Raw genomic sequence first — 23,272 nt, forward strand, 5'->3', positions numbered from 1 at the left:
GTAATTCATGGGATCACAGAGAGTCGGACACGACTGAGCGACTGAACTGAACTGAATGATCATTATGCCAGTCTTTATGTGGTACAATTTTTACACAATTTTCCACTTCTGCATAATGTCTGTAAATTATATCTGATTCCAAAGCAGAATTACTGTTTCCACAATACTGCAAGTCAAAATTTCAAGATTCTGCCCAGCCATTAAGCAGGAGAGGCTTACCTGCTGCTCCAAAAGCTCCAGGAAGGTACAGAGGACATAGAGGTACAGACCCTTGTGTGTGTGTGTTAAGTCCCTTAAATTGTGTCCCACTCTTTGATACCCTAAGAATTGTAGCCCGCCTGTGGGGCTCCGCTGTCCATGGGATTTCCCAGCAAGAATACTGGAGTGAGTTGCCATGCCCTTCTCCAGGGGATCTTCCAAACCAAGGAACTGAACCTGCGTCTTACATCTCCTGCACTGCAGGTGGGTTCTTTATCATTAGCGCCATCTAGGAAGCCTTATGTAATATTATTGAGCCTGGACTGTCTGATATGGACTGAATCAGGTCCCCTCACCCCTAATTCACATGTTGAAGTCCTAATTCCCAGTATTAAGCAGTATAACTGTATTTGGAGACAAGATCTTTGAAAAGGTAATTAAGTTAAAATGAGTTCTTAAGCATGAGCCCTAATCCAACATGACTGGTATTCTTAGAAAAGGAGATTAGGATGCAGACTGTCACGTAGCAAGGACCATGAGAGAACACAGAGAGAAGACAGCCATCTGCAATCCAAGGAGAGGGGTCCTCATAAGAAACAAACTGCTGACACATTGATCTTGGAATTCTAACCTCTAAAACTAGGAGAAAATAATTTCTGTTGATTAAACCACTCCATGTGTTGATACTTTGTCATGACAACCCTAGTAACATAATACAATGTTGCAAAAGACTGAGAAAAAAGAACCATTGAAAGCTATATGAAAGTTGAGCATAAATGAGAAAATTATTACAGATTTGACAATGAAAAATGAGATTCAGGATTCAATGAAATGGAAAGAGACAAGTGCATGTGGTAAGAGCATGTGCAGAGTGTTGAGACAGGTGACACAGGTAAAGCACTTTATCATTTATTATTTAGTGCAATAAATATCTCTACAATGTAAATATCTTTACATCTTATGATTAAAACACCTGCCTGCAACTTTGTTCCTGGCTAACTTGAAAAAAATAAATATTTCCCCAATTTTGAAAGACTTTATTCATTTTTTGTGTCTAATTTCACCATAAATTCATAATTTTAAAAATAATCCTAAAATTTCAACTTAGTGCTCTCATTCATTCTGAAAATAAACTAATGGTTGATGAACTATCATTAAAAAGTCCCCCAGTTAAAACGACTTTCATGGCTTTCCTAAACCAAGGGTAAAATAAAGCATAAATCAAAGGGTTCATGGCTGAGTTATAGTAGGCACCCCAACAGCAAATCTCATAAATATAGGCAGGAGTTATGAAACCCATAAAGGCATCAATTAATATATCAATTGTATATGGTAACCATGAAATCATAAATGCTACTACTGTGACCCCCAGTGTTTTAGCCGCTTTTCTCTCTCTCTTGGCCACTCTCAATTTGTAACTCTCTGATTCTGCTTTGCTGCCAGTATTTTCAATTTTTAGAGCTTGTTGTTTAGCTACAATAAAAATCTTACCATAAAGAATTACCATAATGAGGGAAGGTATAAAAAATATCAGAACACTTATCAAAACCCATTCTTGATTTACAACAATTTGACAACCGCCTATACAGTTGAGAGCACTTACTAATTCCTCCATCCCATCGTCACTGACACCTGTGTAGAACACAGCTCCGCTGTACACAATGGGCAGGATCCAGGAGATGCAGATGCATACTCCTGACACAGACACCGTGAACTTGGTGGGATAGACCAGGGGGTCAGTAACAGCAACGTACCTGTCAATGGAGATGAAGCACAAGTGGAAGAGAGAAGAGTAACAAAATGCCACATCACAGGAACTGTGAAGGGCACAAAATCTGGCTCCAAAGTACCAGCAGCTCTCCACGGACCTGACCATGCTGAAGGGCATCACGGTCACTCCCACCAGAAAGTCTGCACAGGCCAGAGAGGCGATCAAGAAATTGGCTGGCGAATGCAGCTGCTTGAAGTGAAGAACTGAAATCATCACCAAGAAGTTTCCAAAGATAGCCAATAAAGACCCAAAGCCAAACACTGTGTACAGAATCACCCGAGATGCAGGTGAGTAGGAAGATTTAATACAAGATCTGTTCACATTCTCATAGCAGAACTGCACGGTATCAGGTTGGGAAAGATTGCTGGTCATGGTTCTGCAGTTGGATGCTTGCTTTTTTTCTGCCCTTCGGAAAAAATGGTTCAATTCTGAAAATTAAATAAATAAAACTGCATACTTGAATAATGCTTTTAAAACTTCCTCATATTATATCTATTTTCCATTTTGTTAGGTAAAGAAATTAAAAGAATTTTTAAAATTCTGAAATTTATTCCTTCTGTGTTTATATAATTATTTCTCTTTATCTAGATCTCATAAGTAGTTAACTTTAAGCAAATCTACTATGGTTATTCAGAAATCACATTATCTGAATAATTGAAGAAATTTAATTTAGATACCTGGCCCTTTACACCTGTGAACTTCTTCCTTGCAAAGGATAATCACATGCAACAATTGCACATTTAAAAAGTCACCTCTCAATGGACCTCAGCCTTCATGTTGTCTGAAACGTTAACACCTAGGGTGCTTTAGAAAGCCAGCCAATAAACTTTGCCCATTATAAATTCCTCACAAGCAATCCCTGTAGTGTAAGGTGTGACTGATGAAAAGAAACTTACCTTTGTTGATTATAATTAAAAAGTTTTTCTGCAAAACATATTTCTCTGTGCCCTTTTACTTTATCAGAACACGATTTTAACATCCAAGAAATCGATTTTAATTCAACGGTTCCAAAATAGCCTCATTCTGTATTTGGCAATAATGTTACCTATTCCCTATTTATAAGACTGGCTACACAATTTGCAGGATCTGGGACAAAATAACAATCTGGAGATCTTTGTTCAAAAATATGAAAAATAGTGCCCTCACATTCACAAGTTTTTTCCCCTTCTCTGCAGTTTCTCTCGACTTGCCAAGATATTTGATTTTTGCTGTGGAATGCCTCGCTCTCTTGGACGTGGAGATATTAGCAGGTCAAGTGCAGGTCCTTATAGGTGCCTGGAGACCCTGTTCTGCAACTCAGTGGCCCCCCCACTGCCAGGCTCCCCCTTCCACCAACCACTGAAACAATAGTCCAGGCTCTGTTTGGGGTGAGGAAGCTGAGCCAGGCATCTACCCTTCTCCTGGGCCTGCCGCCTCAACCAAAGACAGACAGACAACCCCCTGGGACTGCAGCCTCCACATCAGGACCCACACCGTGCATGAATTGGGGTAGGTGAGGGGCTTGGCCCGCTGAGTCTCTACTGGAATGTGCTGTGGCCCTACCAACCTGAGATGGGATGACACTTGCCATGCATGCCTACAGTGAGACTGCTGGAGTGCGCACCTCACCACAGCCTCCCCAACGTCACGTCCGGTCCTCGCACAGGGTGGAAAAGGAATGGCAGTGCTAGTAGGTCAGAGTAAGGAAGGAGACCCTGGACTGGGCCCAGAGAGCCAAGGGGTGAGGAGCAGGTAGATGAAAACCCCTCCCAGGGAGAAAGGGATATAATGGGAGACAATCATAGGTAATGTGATTCCAGGTTCCAAGACCCCGCACATGCTCCATGGTCCCTTCCGACTTCACATACAAAATACAATTCAAAGATAAAATTATTACAAATTCCAAAATTGCAGCAACAGACCTCAAAGCCCAATAGCAGGGTTCAGTGCTGCTGGACTAGTGGCAACCCATGGAAGGGCCCTGTCTGATTCGCTTCTGAAACTAAATTATCTCTTTGTAACAGCAACTAAATGAAGCAAAGAATGTCAAGGGGAGGCAACTGTCTAACTATCTGATAGGACAATTGGGAGCTGAGGGCCAGGCAGTTCTGATGGTAATATACTTTCTGGACACAGAATTTTGCCCTTCGGGTATCAACAGGAAATGAGAGAATTACAGAGGCAGACTAAAGACTGTAAAGTGTTAATCACTCAGTCTTGTCCAACTTTTTGGGACTCCATGGACTGTAGCCCACCAGGCTCCTTCATCCATGGAATTCTCCAGGCAAGAATACTGGAGCGGCTGTGATACTGTATTAACATACTTTTCAAGGTACTGTATTGTAAGATTAAAGATGTTTTCTTTATTTTTTGTGCTTGTGTTTGTTTGCCTTCTTTGTATTATTTCTGTGGAAAGTATTATAAACCTATTACATTACAGTACTATATAACGATTGTGTTAGTTGGGTACCTAGGCTAACTTCATTGGACTTAAACAAATTGGATTTATGAATATGCTCTTAGAACAGAACTTGTTTCTATGTAGGAGATTTATTGTAATTGTATCCCTCATCTAAAATAAAAAGGAAAAATGATGTGTTTGTCTACAGAAAGAAAAAAAAAAAAGAATACTTGGTGGGTAGCCATTCCCTTTTCTAGGGGATCTTCCTGACCCAGGAATTGAACCCCAGTCTCTTGCATTGCAGGCAGATTCTTTACCACCTGAGTGGTACCATTCTGAGTGCCATTCTGAGCCACCCCATTAAAGTATTTCAAGTCTGAGGAAAAAAGTTACCTTTGATCCTTTAAAGCAAATAGGAAGCAACCCTACAAAACAAATAAGTGATGAAGAATTTTTTCCTTCACATTATGTTTAATACTTAAAAATTAAAGCATAATCTACCATTAAGGATAAAAATAGCTTGATATAAAAATGAAACAGATATTAAAGATGTGCCTGAAAACAATTACTCAGTTAATTGTCAACCGAATTCTTCTGGGTAGTGCTACCTTTTCTTCACTCTCAATTCTCAAACCTGTTTTCACCCCACTTTACTCAGTAAACTTGCCTCCCTATTTTCTGACAATATAACATATAGAATTTAAAGACTGAGAGGATGGAAAGATTTGGAGTGCATAATGGAAGCAGGAATCAAGGATGATTCCCAGGTGTTTAGCTTGCCAAAAAGATACAGTATGTAGCACAAAAAGTACATTTGAGGGGATGATTATGGATTAAGTTGGGGTTGGGTAGAAGAACATAAAACTGAGGTTGTTCAGTGAGTAGGTTAACCTGCATACTTTTAGCTCAGGAAAAAAATTGTGCCTGATATGATCATGTGGGATTCCTCAGCATACTGGTGTTTTTATGGGCATAGGAGTATATGTGACAGCCTGTTATACACCTGCCATAAAGCTTAGGATATATCTGCTACTCAGTAAGCATACAAAAAAGATCTCACAACCCAGATAATCAGGACGGTGTGATCATTCACCTAGAGCCAGACATCCTGGAATGCAAAGTCAAGTGGGCTTTATAAAGCATCACTATGAACGAATCTAGTGGAGGTGGTGGAATTCCAGTTGAGCTACTTCAAATCCTAAAAGATGATGCTGTTCAAGTGCTGCACTCAATATGCCAGCAAATTTGGAAAACTCAGCAGTGGCCACAGGACTGGAAAAGGTCACTTTTCATTCCAGTCCCAAAAAAAGCAATGCCGAAGAATGCTCAAACTATCACACAATTGCACTCATCTCACACACTAGTAAACTAATGCTCAAAATTCTCCAAGCCAGATTTCAACATATGTGAACCAAAGTTCCAGATGTTCAAGCTGGTTTTACAAAAGGCAGAGGAATCAGAGATCAAATTGCCAACATCTGTTGGAAATCATTGAAAAAGCAAGAGAGTTCCAGAAACATCTACTTCTTCTTTATTGACTACACCAAAGCCTTTGACTATGTGGATCAAAACAAATTGTGAAAAATTCTTCGAGAGATGGGAATACCAGATCACCTGATCTGCCTCATGAGAAATCTGTGTGCAGGTCAACAAGCAACAGTAAGAACTGGACATGGAACAGCAGACTGGTTCCAAATTGGGAAAAGAGTATATCAAGGCTGTATATTGTCACCTTGCTTATTTAACTTATATGCAGAGTACAGTTAAGTTCAGTTCAGTCGGTCAGTCGTGTCCGACTCTTTGCGACACTATGAATCGCACCACGCCAGGTATCCCTGTCCATCACCAACTCCCGGAGTTCACTCAAACTCACGTCCATCAAGTCGGTGATGCTGTCCAGCCATCTCATCCTCTGTCATCCCCTTCTCCTACTGCCCCCAATCCCGCCCAGCATCAGAGTCTTTTCCAATGAGTCAACTCTTCACATGAGGTGGCCAAAGTACTGGAGTTTCAGCATTAGCATCATTCCTTCCAAAGAACACCCAGGGCTGATCTCCTATAGAATGGACTGGTTGGATCATCTTGCAGTCCAAGGGACTCTCAAGAGTCTTCTCAAACACTACAGTTCAAAAGCATCAATTCTTCTGCGCTCAGTTTTATTCACAGTCCAACTCTCACATCCATGCATGACCACTAGAAAAACCATAGCCTTGACTAGACAGACCTTTGTTGGCAAAGTAATGTCTCTGCTTTTGAACATGCTATCTAGGTTGGTCATAGCTTTTCTTCCAAGGAGTAAGCGTCTTTTAATTTCATGGTGCAGTCACTATCTGCAGTGATTTTGGAGCCTCAAAAAATAAAGTCTGACATTGTTTCCACTGTTCCCCATCTATTTCCCATGAAGTGATGGGACAGGATGCCATGATCTTAGTTATCTGAATGTTGAGCTTTAAGCCAACTTTTTCACTCTCCTCTTTCACTTTCATCAAGAGGCTTTTGAGTTCCTCTTCACTTTCTGCCAAAAGGGTGGTGTTATCTGCATATCTGAGGTGATTGATATTCCTCCTGGCAATCTTGATTCCAGCTTCTGCTTCCTCCAGCCCAGTGTTTCTCATGATGTACTCTGCATATAAATTAAATAAGCATGGTGACAATATATACCTTGACATACTCTTTTTCCTATTTGGAACCAGTCTATTGTTCCATGTCCAGTTCTAACTGTTGCTTCTTGACCTGCATATAGGTTTCTCAAGAGGCAGGTCAGGTGGTCTGGTATTCCCATCTCTTGAAGAATTTTCCACCATTTATTGTGATCCACACAGTCAAAGGCTTTGACATATGACCTAAATCAAATCCCTTATGATTATACAGTGGAAGTGAGAAATAGATTTAAGGGACTAGATCTGATAGATATAGTGCCTGGTGAACTATGGAATGAGGTTCGTGACATTGTACAGGAGACAGGGATCAAGACCATCCCCATGGAAAAGAAATGCAAAAAAGCAAAATGGTTGTCTGGGGAGGCCTTACAAATAGCTGTGAAAAGAAAAGTGAAAAGCAAAGGAGAAAAGGAAAGATATAAGCATCTGAATGCAGAGTTCCAAAGAATAGCAAGAAGAGATAAGAAAGTCTTCCTCAGTGATCAATGCAAAGAAATAGAGGAAAACTACAGAATGGGAAAGACTAGAGATCTCTTCAATAAAGTTAGAGATACCAAGGGAACATTTCATGCAAAGATGGGCTCGATAAAGGACAGAAATGGTATGCACATAACAGAAGCAGATGATATCAAGAAGAGGTGGCAAGAATACACAGAAGAACTGTACAAAAAAGATCGTCATGACCCAGATAATCACGATGGTGTGATCACTGACCTAGAGCCAGACATCCTGGAATGTGAAGTCAAGTGGGCCTGGAAAGCATCACTACAAACAAAGCTAGTGGAGGTGATAGAATTCCAGTTGAGCTATTTCAAATCCTGAAAGATGGTGCTGTGAAAGTGCTGCACTCAATATGTCAACAAATTTGGAAAACTCAGCAGTGGCTACAGGACTGGAAAAGGTCAGTTTTCATTCCAATCCCAAAGAAAGGCAATGCCAAAGAATGCTCAAACTACTGCACAATTGCACTCATCTCAAACGCTAGTAAAGTAATGCTCAAAATTCTCCAAGCCAGGCTTCTGCAATGTGAACTGTGAACTTCCTGATGTTCAAGCTGGTTTTAGAAAACACAGAGGAACCAGAGATCAAATTGCCAACATCTGCTGGATCATGGAAAAAGCAAGAGAGTTCCAGAAAAACATCTATTTCTGCCTTCTTGACTATGCCAAGCCTTTGACTGTGTGGATCACAATAAACTGTGGGAAATTCTGAAAGAGATGGGAATACCAGACCACCTGACCTGCCTCTTGAGAAACCTGTATGCAGGTCAGGAAGCAACAGTTAGAACTGGACATGGAACAACAGACTGGTTCCAAATAGGAAAAGAAGTACGTCAAGGCTGTATATTGTCACCCTGCTTATTTAATTTATATGCAGAGGACATCATGAGAAACGCTGGCCTGGAAGAAACACAAGCTGGAATCAAGATTGCTGGGAGAAATATCAATAACCTCAGATATGCAGATGTCACCACCCTTATGGCAGAAAGTGAAGAGGAACTCAAAAGCCCCTTGATGAAAGTGAAAGAGGAGAGTGAAAAAGTTGGCTTAAAGCTCAACACTCAGAAAACGAAGATCATGGCATTCTGTCCCATCACTTCATGGGAAATAGATGGGGAAGCAGTGTCAGACTTTATTTTTTGGGGGCTCCAAAATCACTACAGATAGTGACTGCACCATGAAATTAAGAGACGCTTACTCCTTGGAAGGAAAGTTATGAGCAACCTACATAGCATATTAAAAAGCAGACATTACTTTGCCAACAAAGGTCTGACTAGTCAAGGCTATGGTTTTTCCAGTGGTCATGTATGGATGTGAGAGTTGGACTGTGAAGAAGGCTGAGTGCCAAAGAATTTATGCTTTTGAACTGTGGTGTTGGAGAAGACTCTTGAGAGTCCCTTGGACTGCAAGGACATCCAACCAGTCCATTCTGAAGGAGATCAGCCCTGGGATTTCTTTGGAAGGAATGATGCTAAAGCTGAAACTCCAGTACTTTGGCCACCTCATGCGAAGAGTTGACTCATTGGAAAAGACTCTGATGCTGGGAGGGATTGCGGACAGGAGAAGGAGAAGACAGAGGATGAGATGGCTGGATGGCATCACAGACTCGATGGACGTGAGTCTGAGTGAACTCCAGGAGTTGGTGATGGACGGGGAGGCCTGGTGTGCTGTGATTCATGGGGTTGCAAAGACTCAGACACGACTGAGCGACTGAAATGATAGTCAATAAAGCAAAATAGATATTTTTCTGGTATTCTCTTGAAGAGGAACCAGAGGTCAAATTGCCAACATATGCAGAGTACATCATGAGAAATGCTGTGCTGGCTGAAGCACAAGCCAGAATCAAGATTGCTGGGAGAAATATCAATAACCTCAGATGTGCGGGTGACACTACTCTTATGCCTGAAAATGAAGAAGAACTAAAGAGCCTCTTGATATAAGTGAAAGAGGAGAGTGAAAAAGTTGGCTTAAAGCTCAGCATTCAGAAAACTAAGATCATGGCATCTGGTCCCATCATTTCATGGGAAACAGATGGGGAAATAGTGGGAAAAGTGGCAGACTTTGTTTTGAGGGGCTCCAAAATGACTGCAGATGGTGACTGCAAACATGAAATTAAAAGACGTTTGCTCCTTGGAAGAAATTATGACCAACCTAGACAGCATATTAAAAAGCAGAGACATTACTTTTCCAACAAAGCTTTGTCTAGTCAAAGCTATGGTTTTTCCAGTAGTCATGTACAGATGTGAGAGTTGGACTATAAAGAAAGTTGAATGCCAAAGAATTGATGCTTTTGAATTGTGGTGTTGGAAAAGACTCTTGAGAGTCCCTTGGACTGCAAGGAGATCCAACCAGTCCATTCTAAACGAAATGAGTCCTGAATCTTCATTGGAAGGACTGATGCTGAGGTTTAAACTCCAATACTTTGGCCATCCGATGCAAAGAACTGACTCAATGGAAAAGACCCTGATGCTGGGAGGGATTGGGAACAGGAGGAGAAGAGGATGACAGAGGACAAGATGGTTGGATGGCATCAGGGACTCGATGGACATGAGTTTGAGTGAACTCCGGAAGTTGGTGATGGACAGGGAGGCCCGGCCTGCTGCAGTCCAAGGGGTCACAAAGTGTTGGACACAACTGAGCCACAGAATTGAACTCAACTTACCTCTGCTATTGTAAGTTCTTCCTCTCCTCCTATGAGACACAAATTATTTTAGTAGCCTCTTGTCTATTTTGCCACCCACAACTGTGTTTCTTAAGTACTTGACAACCATCCCTTGAAATGTTCACATCAGTTCCCCATTTCCCATTTCAGTTCACTTCAGTTCAGTTGCTCAGTCCTTTTTGACTCTTGGCAACCCCATGGACTGCAGCACTTGCAATCCCATGGACTGTAGCATGCCAGGCCTCCCTGTCCACCACCACCTCCTGGAGTTTGCTCAAACTCATGTCTATTAAGTCAGTGATGCCATCCAACCATCTCATCCTCTGTTGTCCCCTTCTCCTCTTGCCTTCAATCTTTCCCAGCATCAGGGTCTTTTCCAACGAGTCAGTTCTTCACATCAGGTGGCCAAAGTTTTGGCAGTTCAGCTTCAGCACCAGTCCTTCCAATGAACATTCAGTACTGATTTCTTTTTTTTTTTAATTTTATTTTATTTTTAAACTTTACAATATTGTATGGTTTTGCCAAATATCAAAATGAATCTGCCACAGGTATACATGTGTTCCCCATCCTGAACCCTCCTCCCTCCTGCCTCCCCATACCATCCCTCTGGGTTGTCCCATTGCACCAGCCCCAAGCATCAGGTATCGTGCATCGAACGTGGACTGGCGACTCGTTTCACACATGATATTATACATGTTTCAATGATTTCTTTTAGGATTTCTTTTAGGATTCTTTTAGGATTGATTTCTTGCAGTTCAAGTGACACTCAAGAGTCTTCTCCAACATCACTGTTCATGTTGAGGTTTGAAATCGAAAAAGCGGTACAAATGAACCTATTTACAAAACAGAAATAAAGTCACAGATACGGAAAACAAACTTATGGTTACCAAGGGGGAAATTATGCGTGCGCGCATGTGTGTGCTCAGTGGTGTTCACTCTGCAACCCCATGGACTCTAGCCCACCAGGCTGCAACTGTCCATGGAATGTTCCAGGGAAGGAATACTGGAGCAGGTTGCTGTTTCCTACTCCAGGGGATCTTCCCAAACCAGAGATCAAACCCGCATCTCTGCATTTCCTGCATTGGCAGGTGGAGTCTCTACCACTAGTGCCACCTGGGAAGCCAAGGGGAAAAGGGGGGAGGGATTAATTGGAAGACTGGGATTGATATATACACACAACTGTATGTAAAATAGGTAACTAATAAGAACCTACTGTAGAGCACAGGGGACTCTACTCAATACTTTGTAATAACCTATATGGGAATAGAATCTTTAAAAAAAGTATATATATATATATATATATATATACACACATATGTGAGTGTGTATTACTGCTCACTTTGCTAAACAGCAGAAACCAATTGTACATCAACTATACTCCAATAAAATTGATTTAAAAAATAAAATAAAATTGACATAAAAACTAAAAAAAAAAAGAAAAATTCTGTAAAGCAATTATCCTTCAATAAAAGATAAATTAATTTTTTTAAAAAAGCATCAATTTTTCGACACTCGGCTTTCTTTATGGTCCAACTCTCACATCCGTACATGACTACTGGGAAAACTATTTAATACTTGGGCCAGGTGGGCAACAATATTTAGCCAGCAGACTCAGGCTAGTATGTGGATAGAAAAAAAAGCTGGACAGCAGGTTCCTTATAAGACTTGCTCAACATTGATTTTGCATGGAAATGGAGAAGGAACTCTTCTCAATAAGAGGACCTTTAATTTGGACTAACTGAGGCACACCAGGAAGTTTTCCCAACTGAATAAATCTTCCCTTCTTGAAATGTCACTCTTAGCCCTTTATCCTTTTTACAAAGTACTTGTCTCTGGATGCCCCCTAAAATTTCTCTTGTGCCTTCAACCACTGCCACCTCACAGGGGAAGCTGTGTGAGAATGGTATGTTTCATTTTCATGCTTTCATTCAGCAGTAGTTACTGTTTAGCAGCTCATAGGAAGGAGACGGGGTCCCTAGGAGACGGTAGGACGTAAAGACAGGGCAAATGGGAGACTCCAAAGTAGATTTTACCTGCCTCATAAATTAACAAAGATGAGTCATAGCAGAGACCTTATCTATTCTTCTCTTTAAAATTGTCTATTCTGCTTAGCTTTGAATCGCCCTTAGAACCTGATGAAAGATCACCCTTTGCCATTAGATATAATTGAGTACATACCTTGAAACTGTTGTGTCTGTGGACAGAATAAAATATAAATATCAGTTGCTATGTAATACCTGGGAATATAGTCTACACATTTTTATTTCTGAGAAATGCTATTGGTTTTTTGAAATTTATTATAAGACATTATGTTATTTCCCATCACTGTATACAATAGCCAAGAAGTCTTTTTGGTTAAAATGCTTGATTGTATGACTTTAGCTAATCAATCTTACAAAGGCATGTTCTGAAAGTGTCTCAAATAAAACATCCTAATACAATTCTTTCCACGGATAAAATTTATAAAATTGAAACAACAATTCCAATGCAATAGTAGTTTGTGTACTGGCTCTTTGATCTCCAACACCTACAGATTTGTTTAAATCATCTTAATTTTTACACAAGACCTCAATGAGAACACCTATTATCATTTTCATTTTATAGGTAAGCAACTAAGATATACAAAAGGGTAGTGACTTAACCAAGGTTGAAGCTAGGAAATGGTAGGGATGGGTTTCAAACCAGAGAACCTGGTTTTAAAATCTCACTCTGGACTCTGTAGTATGTGTAGATTTTACAGATAAAAGAAGGCACATGTTTCTAAAAACTACTAGACATTCATAATCCAGATAATAAATCTCTGAGATATCACCCCTTGAATGTCCATTTCCACTCTGTATTATAGAAGTTTGTGTGTTCTAGCATTTTTCTCATTAAATATAAAATTTTGGGATTAGACAAACACTATCAATAGCCTAATCTGGATTTTTCCCAAATATTGATTACTAATAATCTTCTACTTTAGAAAACCAAATTTAAAAGGAGACAGATTTTTTAATTTTTTTATTGAAGGATAATTGCTTTACAGAATTTTGTTTTCTGTCAAACCTCAACATTAATCAGCCATAGGTGTACCCTTTTGAACCTCCCTCCCTTCTCCAGCCCCATCCCACCCCTCTAGATTGATACAGAGCCAGTATTTAAGTTTCCTGAGCCATACAGCAATTTCCCATTGGCTATCTATTTTGCATATGGTAATGTAAGTTTCCATGTTACTCTTTCCATACATCTTACCCTCTCATCCCCTCTCCCCATGTCCACAAGTTTATTCTCTATGTCTATTTCAAAAGGAGGCAGATTTTTAATGCAAAAAAGCAGTACACAATTATTTGGTGGATGAAAATAAAGTCATTATTTGCTTAAAAATAGCCTCAGGTGCTTACAAAGAGCAAGGAACTGTACTAGGTATTGAAATAAGGTGAAAAAATAACAAGTAAAAAGTACACAGCTATTTAATATTGTTAGTAAACATCAGATTACTTGATATACAAAGTATAATAAATCTGTCTAAAGCCTGAAAATATCTAAAAAGTATTGCTAAGGTTCTGTGATAAACAAGTTTAAAATATAGCAATCAAAATAAATTTCTTGCATGTCAAAGGACAGCTGTCTTTAAAACTCACTTTTGACTTTTTAATTACTATGACTAGTGTGTTTCTGCTTTTTTTTTTTCAAGTGCAGATGTAATACTGAAGAGTCATTCTCCAAGACTGATACTTAAATAGGTTGGAATGTGTCAAAAATGAAGAGTAAAAACATAAATGAAGAGCATTAGAGCTGAAGAAAAATCAACAGCAGCTTCAAAGGTTGTAAACATGGGGATCTGTGAAATCCAGGTAAGCATCAATTACATCAGTAACAAAAGAAGAAATGTTGTTACAGTGGTGACCAATGAGTGACACTGACAGTTCTGCAAGAGAACCTATATATTAATGATGGTCTTGTTTGTCTTTGCAATGTGTTATTGATGGATTATTCACAGCCTTGATGCCAACTGATAAATTTGCTCTAATCTCAACCAACACTGAGGCAAATGACAGCAATTGTTCTATAACTTTCTTTTTTTTAATTAGTTTATTTTAATTGGAGGCTAATTACTTTACAATACTGTAGTGGTTTTTTGTTTTATAACTTTCTATTTCTGAACACTCCATTTCAATAATTTTTTAATATACAATTTTTTAAAAAGTAGCGCTATACTTTTAGTATCAACCGATTAAGAAAAATACATGTTGGACAAAAACAATTATGAATTCAATAATGCTTTTACATAAATGCATATTTTATTAATAAAAATAAGCGTGCACTTTAATAATAATACATATATGTGAGGGACATAGTATTTATGAAATCGACAACCTGAGGCCTAAGTGGATTAATTACATCTTTGCAATAACTGCCTACTTCCATCTTCAGGGTGTCTTGTTCCAAATACATCCAAGGCTCTGCAGCAATTTTGTATGCAGCTAGCCAAGAAGTTAATCTATTACTTGTATAAATAAATTAGATGTAGAAGAAAGGAGTGGTGCTGAGGTCATCATCACTATTAGTCATTGGGGAGAGAGTTTATTGAATGGATTTTTAAGAATGCCCTGAGAGTTTCAAAATCTGCAAATAGGGACTGAAAACTTTGGATAATGCAAGATAACCAAAATTTGCCTCCAAATTCTGTCCTTGGTATTAGAAGGATAGAATGAGAAATATGATTACTGCCTCTGAGAAATATGATTATTGTTTAATCTTATCTTTATTTGAGGCAGATCACTTTCTCAAGATGTGTGAGCATAAAAGGAAGAGTCAGATAGTGCAAGAATTTTAGAGGGTTCAGGAAGAGCCTCCAATTTTTACCTCATCTCAGCACAAGGCTAGTTGTCCTTAATTGGCCAAACATGAGAGCAGCAAATAACCTGGGTTCCTCTAATAAGTTTTGAAGGTAGCAAAAAAGAAAACGTAGAAAAATGCAAGACGACTCTTTTCTTTTCATAGCAGACATTAGATATTGCTTTTTCTATGTGGTTGATTTCTTGGACATGTACGTCTATTGGAAGAAATTTTACTATTTTAAATATTTGGTATTGATCAGAGGATGCCCTGGTTTATTTTAAGGCTCTAAAAGGCTTACCTGCTAAAATACCACCTTTGCTATTGAGAAGACTAATGGTTCCTGGAAACTTGGGTTTCAGAAACAATAAAATTGGTGAAAAAATCCAAGGAAACCACAAATGCTTGCCAAAGAATAACTTTGCCAGCTAAGGACTTCACAAACAGCAGCAGCAGCTGCAGGGACAATTTTATGTTTTGGCAAAATTTCATAAAAGAGAAGTATGGTTTTTTTTTAACTCAGTCATGAATGACTCTTTTGATTCTATAGACTGTAACCTGCTAGGTTACTCTTTCCATGGAATTCTCCAGGCAAGAATCCTGGAGTGGGTTGCCATTTTCTTCTCCAGGGGATCTTCCCGACCCAGAGATCGAACCTGGGTCTCCTGCATTGTAGGTGAATTCTTTACCATGTTTTGATATTAATACTATAGGAAACACATCGTTTAAAAATAAATGGCAGTTCTATAAATTGAACAAACAATATGAGACACACATCTCTTTGCTCTTATTTTTCTCCTTTTCCTCTGATTGATGAGGAGTTGGCCGTAGATCAGCACTGATTCCCAGACTGGCTTTTCAATATAACTGAATTAAGATTAAAAGTCAACATTGAAATGAATAAATATTGAGAAATAACTTTACAAACATGTTTTCTTCTATGTAGGTTCTCTGCACCATTTAGGAACCTGGTTGTCACCTGAGGACTTTGCTTTCCAGTAGCAGAGCCATGAGGGGGCTTCCTGCATGTTCCTCGTGGTGGCGGAGCATTCATACTCCATCTTCCCTCAAACCCTCAAGGTCATCAGATTGTACCAGTCTTGCCTCTCTCCAATACTGTCAACTGGCACAGGGTCCTTCTTCCTTCTTGCATCTTAATGTTAATACCCAGCACTCTGTCATTCTCTCCACAACTACTCTCAACATATATAGATCTTAAACATTTTAAGTGTAAACACGTGCTAGTTAAGCACTATATCATGTGCTTTAGAATTAGTAACCCCAACAGTTGTCATAATAACCTTCTTTGAAGGGAATATTATTATCCCCATTTCACAGCTGAAAAATCGAGTCCTCGGTCAGTTACAAAGTTGGGGAGAGCCTGGATTCAACCCTAGGCAACTGGATCCAGAGTCCATGCCTTTTTAAAAACATAGTTTTATTTATCTATTTATTTTAGGCTCTGCTGGGTCTTCCCTGCTGTGTGGGCTTGTCTCTAGTTGTAGCAAGCGGGGCTACTCTCCTGTGGTTCGAGGGCCTCTCATTGCGGTGTGTCTTCTGTTGTTAAGGAACACGGGCTTTAGATTCGGGAGCCTCAGTAGTTGCAGAGCAGGAGCTCAGTAGCTGTAGTTCCCACGGTCTAGAGCACAAGCTCAATAGTGTGGCACACGGGCTCAGTGGCTCCTAGGTTTGTGGGATCTTCCTGGATCAGGGATGGAAACTGCATCCCCTGCACTGGCAGGCAAATTCCTCACACTGAACAATCACTGGAAGACCCCAGAGTCCACGCTCTTGACCAAGTGCTAATCTGCCTCTAACAGTTTCTAGAAATTCTCTCCTTCTAGGATATCACCTGCAATCTGCCTCTGTCCTTACTTAGGACTTGTCATTTACCAGCTACAATCTTTTATCTAAAACTCCCAGGATTTGTAAGTAATCAATTTTTTTTTTCTTTTCCATTTAAATTCACATCCATTAAATATTTGGAGTAAACCAATGAAGTGTGTGAAGCATTTGTCATCAACATATTATTTCTGCCCCAATAATCAGATATTCAACACAATACTGATATATCTGCATGAATATTCAGATAAACTGATTAAAAAATAAACATTAGAAATAGCCTTATGTCAGTGTTTGTCACCAAATTAATTTGACATAAACTTACAGTGTTATCAATTTAAAAATTTTTAGAATGTGGACTTTTACTAAAACCTGAAATCCCTCCAGTTTAGTTATATCATCACTAACACCAGCCTTTCAGGCTCACTTGCTCTAGAATACCAAATGCAAGTCACCTTTCACGTCTTGCTTGCTGGAATTCATTACTATTCTCCTCACCCACCTTAAATGTCAGCACCATCATTCTACTCAGTCCTTAGAAGTGAAGTTGTTAATTGGAAGTAAAGATCCCACACTTGTTTTATTATTTTTGTTAATGCTTACTCCTTGGAAGGAATGTTATGTCCAACCTAGATAGCATATTCAAAAGCAGAGACATTACTTTGCCAACAAAGTTCCAACTAGTCAAGGCTATAGTTTTTCCTGTGGTCATGTATGGATGTGAGAGTTGGACTGTGAAGATGGCTGAGCACCGAAGAATTGATGCTTTTGAACTGTGGTGTTTGAGAAGACTCTTGAGAGTCCCTTGGACTGCAAGGAGTTCCAACCAGTCCATTCTGGAGGAGATTAGCCCTGGGATTTCTTTGGAAGGAATGATGCTAAAGCTGAAACTCCTGTACTTTGGCCACCTCATGAGAAGAGTTGACTCATTGGAAAAGACTCTGATGCTGGGAGGGATTGGGGGCAGGAGGAGAAGGGGACGACAGAGGATGAGATGGCTGGATGGCATCACTGACTCGATGGATGTGAGTCTGAGTGAACTCCGGGAGTTGGTAATGGACAGGGAGGCCTGGCGTGCTTCAATTCATGGTATCACAGAGTCGGACACGACTGACCGACTGAACTGAACTGAACTGAATGCTTATTATATTTCTAACCCTTGTATACTATACTAACCTGTACTATTCTATGTTATTGGTAATATAACATAGTAATTCAGTTTAAGCATAAGTTAAATACTTTCCTACCTTACCTCTAGTCACACAACTCTTTATGGTGGATATTGTTACTCCCAAGTCAGAGCTGAGCAATCTGATGCCAGGAGAGTTCAGGTAAATTTTCCAAAATCGCATATTCAGGCATTTTCTGATTCAAAGCTCTTTACAATCATTCTCTAGGGACACTGTCTTTCTGGCTTAGAAGATGGTTTCCCCATATAGCTTATACCAAACACATGTATTGTAGCTCTTACTTTTTAGAAATGACAAAAAAATAGAAGTCAAACACAATGAGAGAAGAATTACAGAAGTTCTCTTCAAATAATAATGCAATTGATAATAAAGCTCTCCACAGTATAAGAAGCTGTACTCACTGGTCTCATCTTAAACAGCTGTCCACTCTAAGTTCCTCATCACCTCTCTGGCCTTAGTTGACTTATTGGTGGAGGTGGTTCTGACATTCAGCATAGTGAGGAGAATGAAACGAGCACGGGGTTTGGACTGAACCTGAATTCCTCTTTCATCTCTGTCACTGAAATTAACTTGTCTAGTTTCAAAATTGGCTGGATATTGAAGTGGGGGAGGATGTGCTTCCATGGGGGTAGGCTGCACAGGGGAAATTTCTGTACCTTCCGCACAATTTTGTTTTGAACCTGAAACTTAAGTGAAAGGGAAATTCGCTCAGTTGTGTCAGACTCTGCATCCCCATGGACTGTAGCCCGCCAGGCTCCTCTGTCCATGGAATTCTCCAAGCAAGAATACTGGCGTGAGTAGCCGTTCCATTCTCCAGGGGATCTTCCCAACCCAGGGATCAAACCCAGGTCTCCCGCATTGCAGGCAGATTCTTTACCATCTGAGCCACCAGGGAAAGCCCAAGAATACTGGAGTAAGCCTATCCCTTCTCCAAGAGATCTTCCCAACCCAGGGATAGAATCATGGTCTCCTGCGTTGCAGGCAGGTTCTTTGCCAGCTGAGCTACCAGGGAAGCTCCATGGATTGAACCTAGAACTCTTCTTTTTTTTATTTTTACCAGTTTAATTAATTCCTTTTATTAAATTCTCTGTTAAAACAACTATGGCGATCAACTTCTTTTTTTTTTAATTTTTAAAAAATTTTTATTTTATTTAATTTTACAATATTGTATTGGTTTTGCCATATATCACTATGAATCTGCCACAGGTACACATGTGTTCCCCATCTGGAACCCTCCTCCCTCCTCCCTCCCCATAACATCCCTCTGGGTCTTCCCAGTGCACCAGCCCCAAGCATCCAGTACCGTGCATCAAACCTGGACTGGTGACTCATTTCAAATATGATATTATACATATTTCAATGCCATTCTCCCAAATCATCCCACCCTCTCCCTCTCCCACAGAGTCCAAAAGACTGTTCTATACATCAGTGTCTCTTTTGCTGTTTCGTATACAGGGTTATTAATGTACTTTATTTTTTTTTTTCTCCAATTTTATTTTATTTTTAAAACTTTACTGTACTTTATTTTTAAAATGAATTAAATTATACCTACAATATAAGGTTGACGACTGCTAAATGGCTGATGATAGAAGCTCACATGATTTACAATTTGCTTTCAAAGCTCTGAAATCTGTTTTTTTTGAACGATTGTGTTGATATTCATTCCTTGATTTTTTGCTGAAATTTCTTCTTCACCAACCATTCTACCACTGAAATGGAAAGTACCCAGGAGAGTGTTTTCTTTTCTAGGACTGCTGTAACAAATGCCCACAATCTTGCTGGCTTTATTCTCTCACAGAAATGTATTCTCTCATAGTCCTGTAGACTAGAGGTCTGAAATCAAAACCTCTGATTTTAGAGGTCTTGACAGAGCACTGACAGGGCCATGCTCCCCTCCCACGGCTCTGGGTAGAGTCATTCTCTGTCTCTTCCGGCTTCTGATGGCTCCAAGCATTCCTTGACTTGTAGCAGCATCGTCCCAATCTCTGGTTCCATCTTCACAAAGCCATCTTCTCTCTTCTATTTCTCAACTTTTGTCTAAGGACACTGCTCTTGGATTTAGTGCCCATTCATGTAGTACAGGATGATCTCATCTTATTAAACCCATGAAGGCATCTTTTCCAAAGAAGATCTGGCTCTGGGGGTTAGAACATGGGCATATTCTTTGTGGGGGTGGGGTACAGCATTGAGCCCACTACAGATGGGAATGTGAAGTTTTCTGTCTGTGAGAATCTCACAGCAGCAGTATTCAGAGGATTTACACCCATTTCTCACGTGGATGGAGAGACACTGCACTCTTCTCCCAGTGACAATATCCTGAGAAGAGAATGATCTTTTCTCTACCAGCACTGATAGTTGTAGAAGCTCAGAAAGGAGGGTGTGTCTAAATACCATGGCATTTTTAATGCTTTCCTGTAATGTAATTCATCCTTTTCCAGTTGCTCTAATGTGTGTTTCATTTTCTGTTTGTTGGTATCCAGTCAGATACAAAGATGATTCTTAACTGAAGAAAAAAAAGCCAAGGATTGATTCTCACTGCTTGTAACCTGTCATATCTTTGTAACAAAAATCTAGTAATGTGGCCACAGCAGGACTGTGAATAGAGAAAAAGCTCAAGTCTAAGAAGAAAAAAAGTCTTTCACCAAATAAACATAATGATAATCTAACTTAATGTGAAGATTGTTTTGTAGAATAACTCTCTTAGTAATCACTGTTGAAAATAACCTTCCAAGTTCACATCTTGCACTACAGGGATATCATCAATGGATTTTTAATGGATTAATGCTAATCTTCAGAACCTGTGGATGTCAGCTTTTGCAGTTGCTTCCACTTGACTTGACTTCATCACTTATTTGCTGTTGCAAAGTGATAGCTTACTCTCTGAAGTGAACTGGACAAGGCCCTTACGTGGCTAAGTGGACTTTGTAGATGTGGTTAAGGATTTTGAGATGGCAAGATGATTTTTGACTATCCAGCTGAGCTTAATGTAATCACAAGGGTCATTAAAAATGAAAAAGGGAGATGAGGGAAGAGTCAGAGTCAGAGATTTGAAGATGCTATTCTGTTTGACGGAGAAGGCAATGGCACCCACTCCAGTCCTCTTGCCTGGAAAATCCCATGGATGGAGTAGCCTGATAGGCTCATGGTGTCTTTGTCTTCCCTACTCATTCCCATTAATTCTCAATCCACTGCAATTTGGAGTCTATCTCTAATATTCCACCAGAAGAGGTAGAATCATGTTCATCATGATCCAGTTTTTAATGACAACAAACAATTCTCAGTTTTTATTTAACCTGACCCGTCACTAACCTTTGACACTCCTGGTATTCTCTCCTTCACGAACCACTTTCATCCCATGGGAATCTGTGGGACCACTTTTTCATCTTTTCTCATCTGTATTTGTTTGTAGGCATAACTTTGAAGTTGGTGCACATCCAGTTTCTTCTGCTTTCACTATATACCTTCCAAACTGGTCAACAAATGTTTATTGAGTATCAGATATATATCCTAGGCTTTATGACAGGTGTATAGCAGGCAATCACATTTACTTCTCAAAACACGAGGATGCTGAAGAATTTCATGTGATCATATCAGGCAGTTTCTTTTCTGAGCTAAAAATTTACAGACTAAACCACTCACTAAAGAACCTCAGTTTTATGTCCCTCTGACCACTCCCAACTTAACCCATCATCTTTCTCCCTAGTGTACTCTTTCGCCTATTGCATCTTTCTTGTTGGCAAGCTAAAAGCCTGGAATCATCCTTGATTCTTCCTTCCATTATGCACCCCAAACCTCTCCACCCTCTCAGTCTTTAAATTCTGTATGTTATATTATCAAAAAAGGGGGAGGCAAGGTTACTAAATAAGAGTGGGAAGAAATCAAGTTATATTTGAAAATTGAAAGAAAAGAAATGATAGTACTCCCCAGAAGAATTTGGTAGATGATTAACTGAATAATTGTTTTCATGGGAAGGATTCTCATCCACCTGATCCCCTACCCCTGGCTCTTTGGGCCCAGTTCAGCCTTTCCTTCCTCACCCAGACTTACTAGCACTGCCACTCCCCTCTCCGTCCTATATGAGGACTGGATATGATGCGGGGAAGGTTGTGGTTTGGTGTGCATTGAGCAATCTCAGGGCAAGCATGACAAATGTCATCCCATCTCAGGCTGGTAGGGCACAGCATGTTACTTAAGAGATTCAGGGAGTCCAAGCCCCTCCTTCACCAGTTTAGGTACTGCGTGGTTCCTGATGTGGAGGCTGCCATCTCAGGGGGTTGTCTATCTGCCTTTGGTTGAGGTGGCAGGCCCAGGAGAAGGGCAGATACCTGGCTCAGCTTCCTCACTCCAACCTGAGCCTGGACTATTATTTCAGCGGTTGGTGAGAGGGGGAGCCTGGTAGTGGTTGGATCACTGAGTCACAGGGGAGGATCTCCAGGCACCTTTGAGGACCTGCACTTGCCCTGTTAATATCTCCATGTCCGAGAGAGAGGCATTCCATAGCAAAAATCAAACATCTTGGTAGGTGAGAGAAACTGCAGAGAAGGGGAAAAGCTTGATACTTTGAGGGCACTATTTTTCATGTTTTTGAATAAAATCTCCACATTTTTCTTTTGCCCAACCCTGCAAATTGCACAACCAGTCTTATAAATAGTGAATAGGTAACATTATTGTCAAATACAGGATAAGGCTATTTCAGAACAGTTGAATTAAAAGAAATTTCTCTGTTGTGAAAATTGTAAGGATTTTGATAAGGTAACAGGGCTTAGAAAAATGTGTTCTGTAGAACTTTTAAATTATAATGACCTAAAGTAAGTCTCCTTTCATGAGTCGTACCTTACACTACAGGGGTTGCTTGTGAGGAATTTATCATGGACCAAGTTTATTGGCTGGCTTCTTAAAGCATCCTGGGTGTTAACTTCTCAGATGTGAAGGTGGAAGTCTATCAAGATGTGACTTTCTAAACATGCAATTGTTGCATGTGATTATCCTTTATAAGGGGGCTTCCCAGGTGGCTCACTGGTGAAGAATCTGCCTGCCAATGCTGGAGATGAAGGAGACATGAGTTCATTCCCTGGGTCAAGAAGATCCCTTGGAGTAGGAAATTGCAACTCATTCCAGTATTTTTGCCTGAAAAATGCCATGGTTGGAGGAGCCTGGTGGGCTACAGGACATGAGGTCATTAAGAGTTGACACAATTGATTGACTGAGCAACTAAGCATGCACACATATCCTTTGTAAGGAAGAAATC

General features: G+C 40.0%; 1 protein-coding gene across 1 annotated transcript; it reads right to left on the bottom strand.

Annotated features, from left to right (window-relative positions):
- Positions 1–1,315: 1,315 nt before the first annotated feature.
- LOC139184836 (trace amine-associated receptor 8-like) lies at positions 1,316–2,341 on the bottom strand. The gene has a single exon (XM_070795630.1). It carries the CDS (start codon positions 2,339–2,341, stop codon positions 1,316–1,318), a length of 1,026 nt encoding a protein of 341 aa, XP_070651731.1.
- Positions 2,342–23,272: the final 20,931 nt, after the last annotated feature.

Source organism: Bos indicus, chromosome 9 (genome assembly GCF_029378745.1).
Source record: "Bos indicus isolate NIAB-ARS_2022 breed Sahiwal x Tharparkar chromosome 9, NIAB-ARS_B.indTharparkar_mat_pri_1.0, whole genome shotgun sequence".
Classification (NCBI taxonomy): Eukaryota; Metazoa; Chordata; class Mammalia; order Artiodactyla; family Bovidae; genus Bos; species Bos indicus.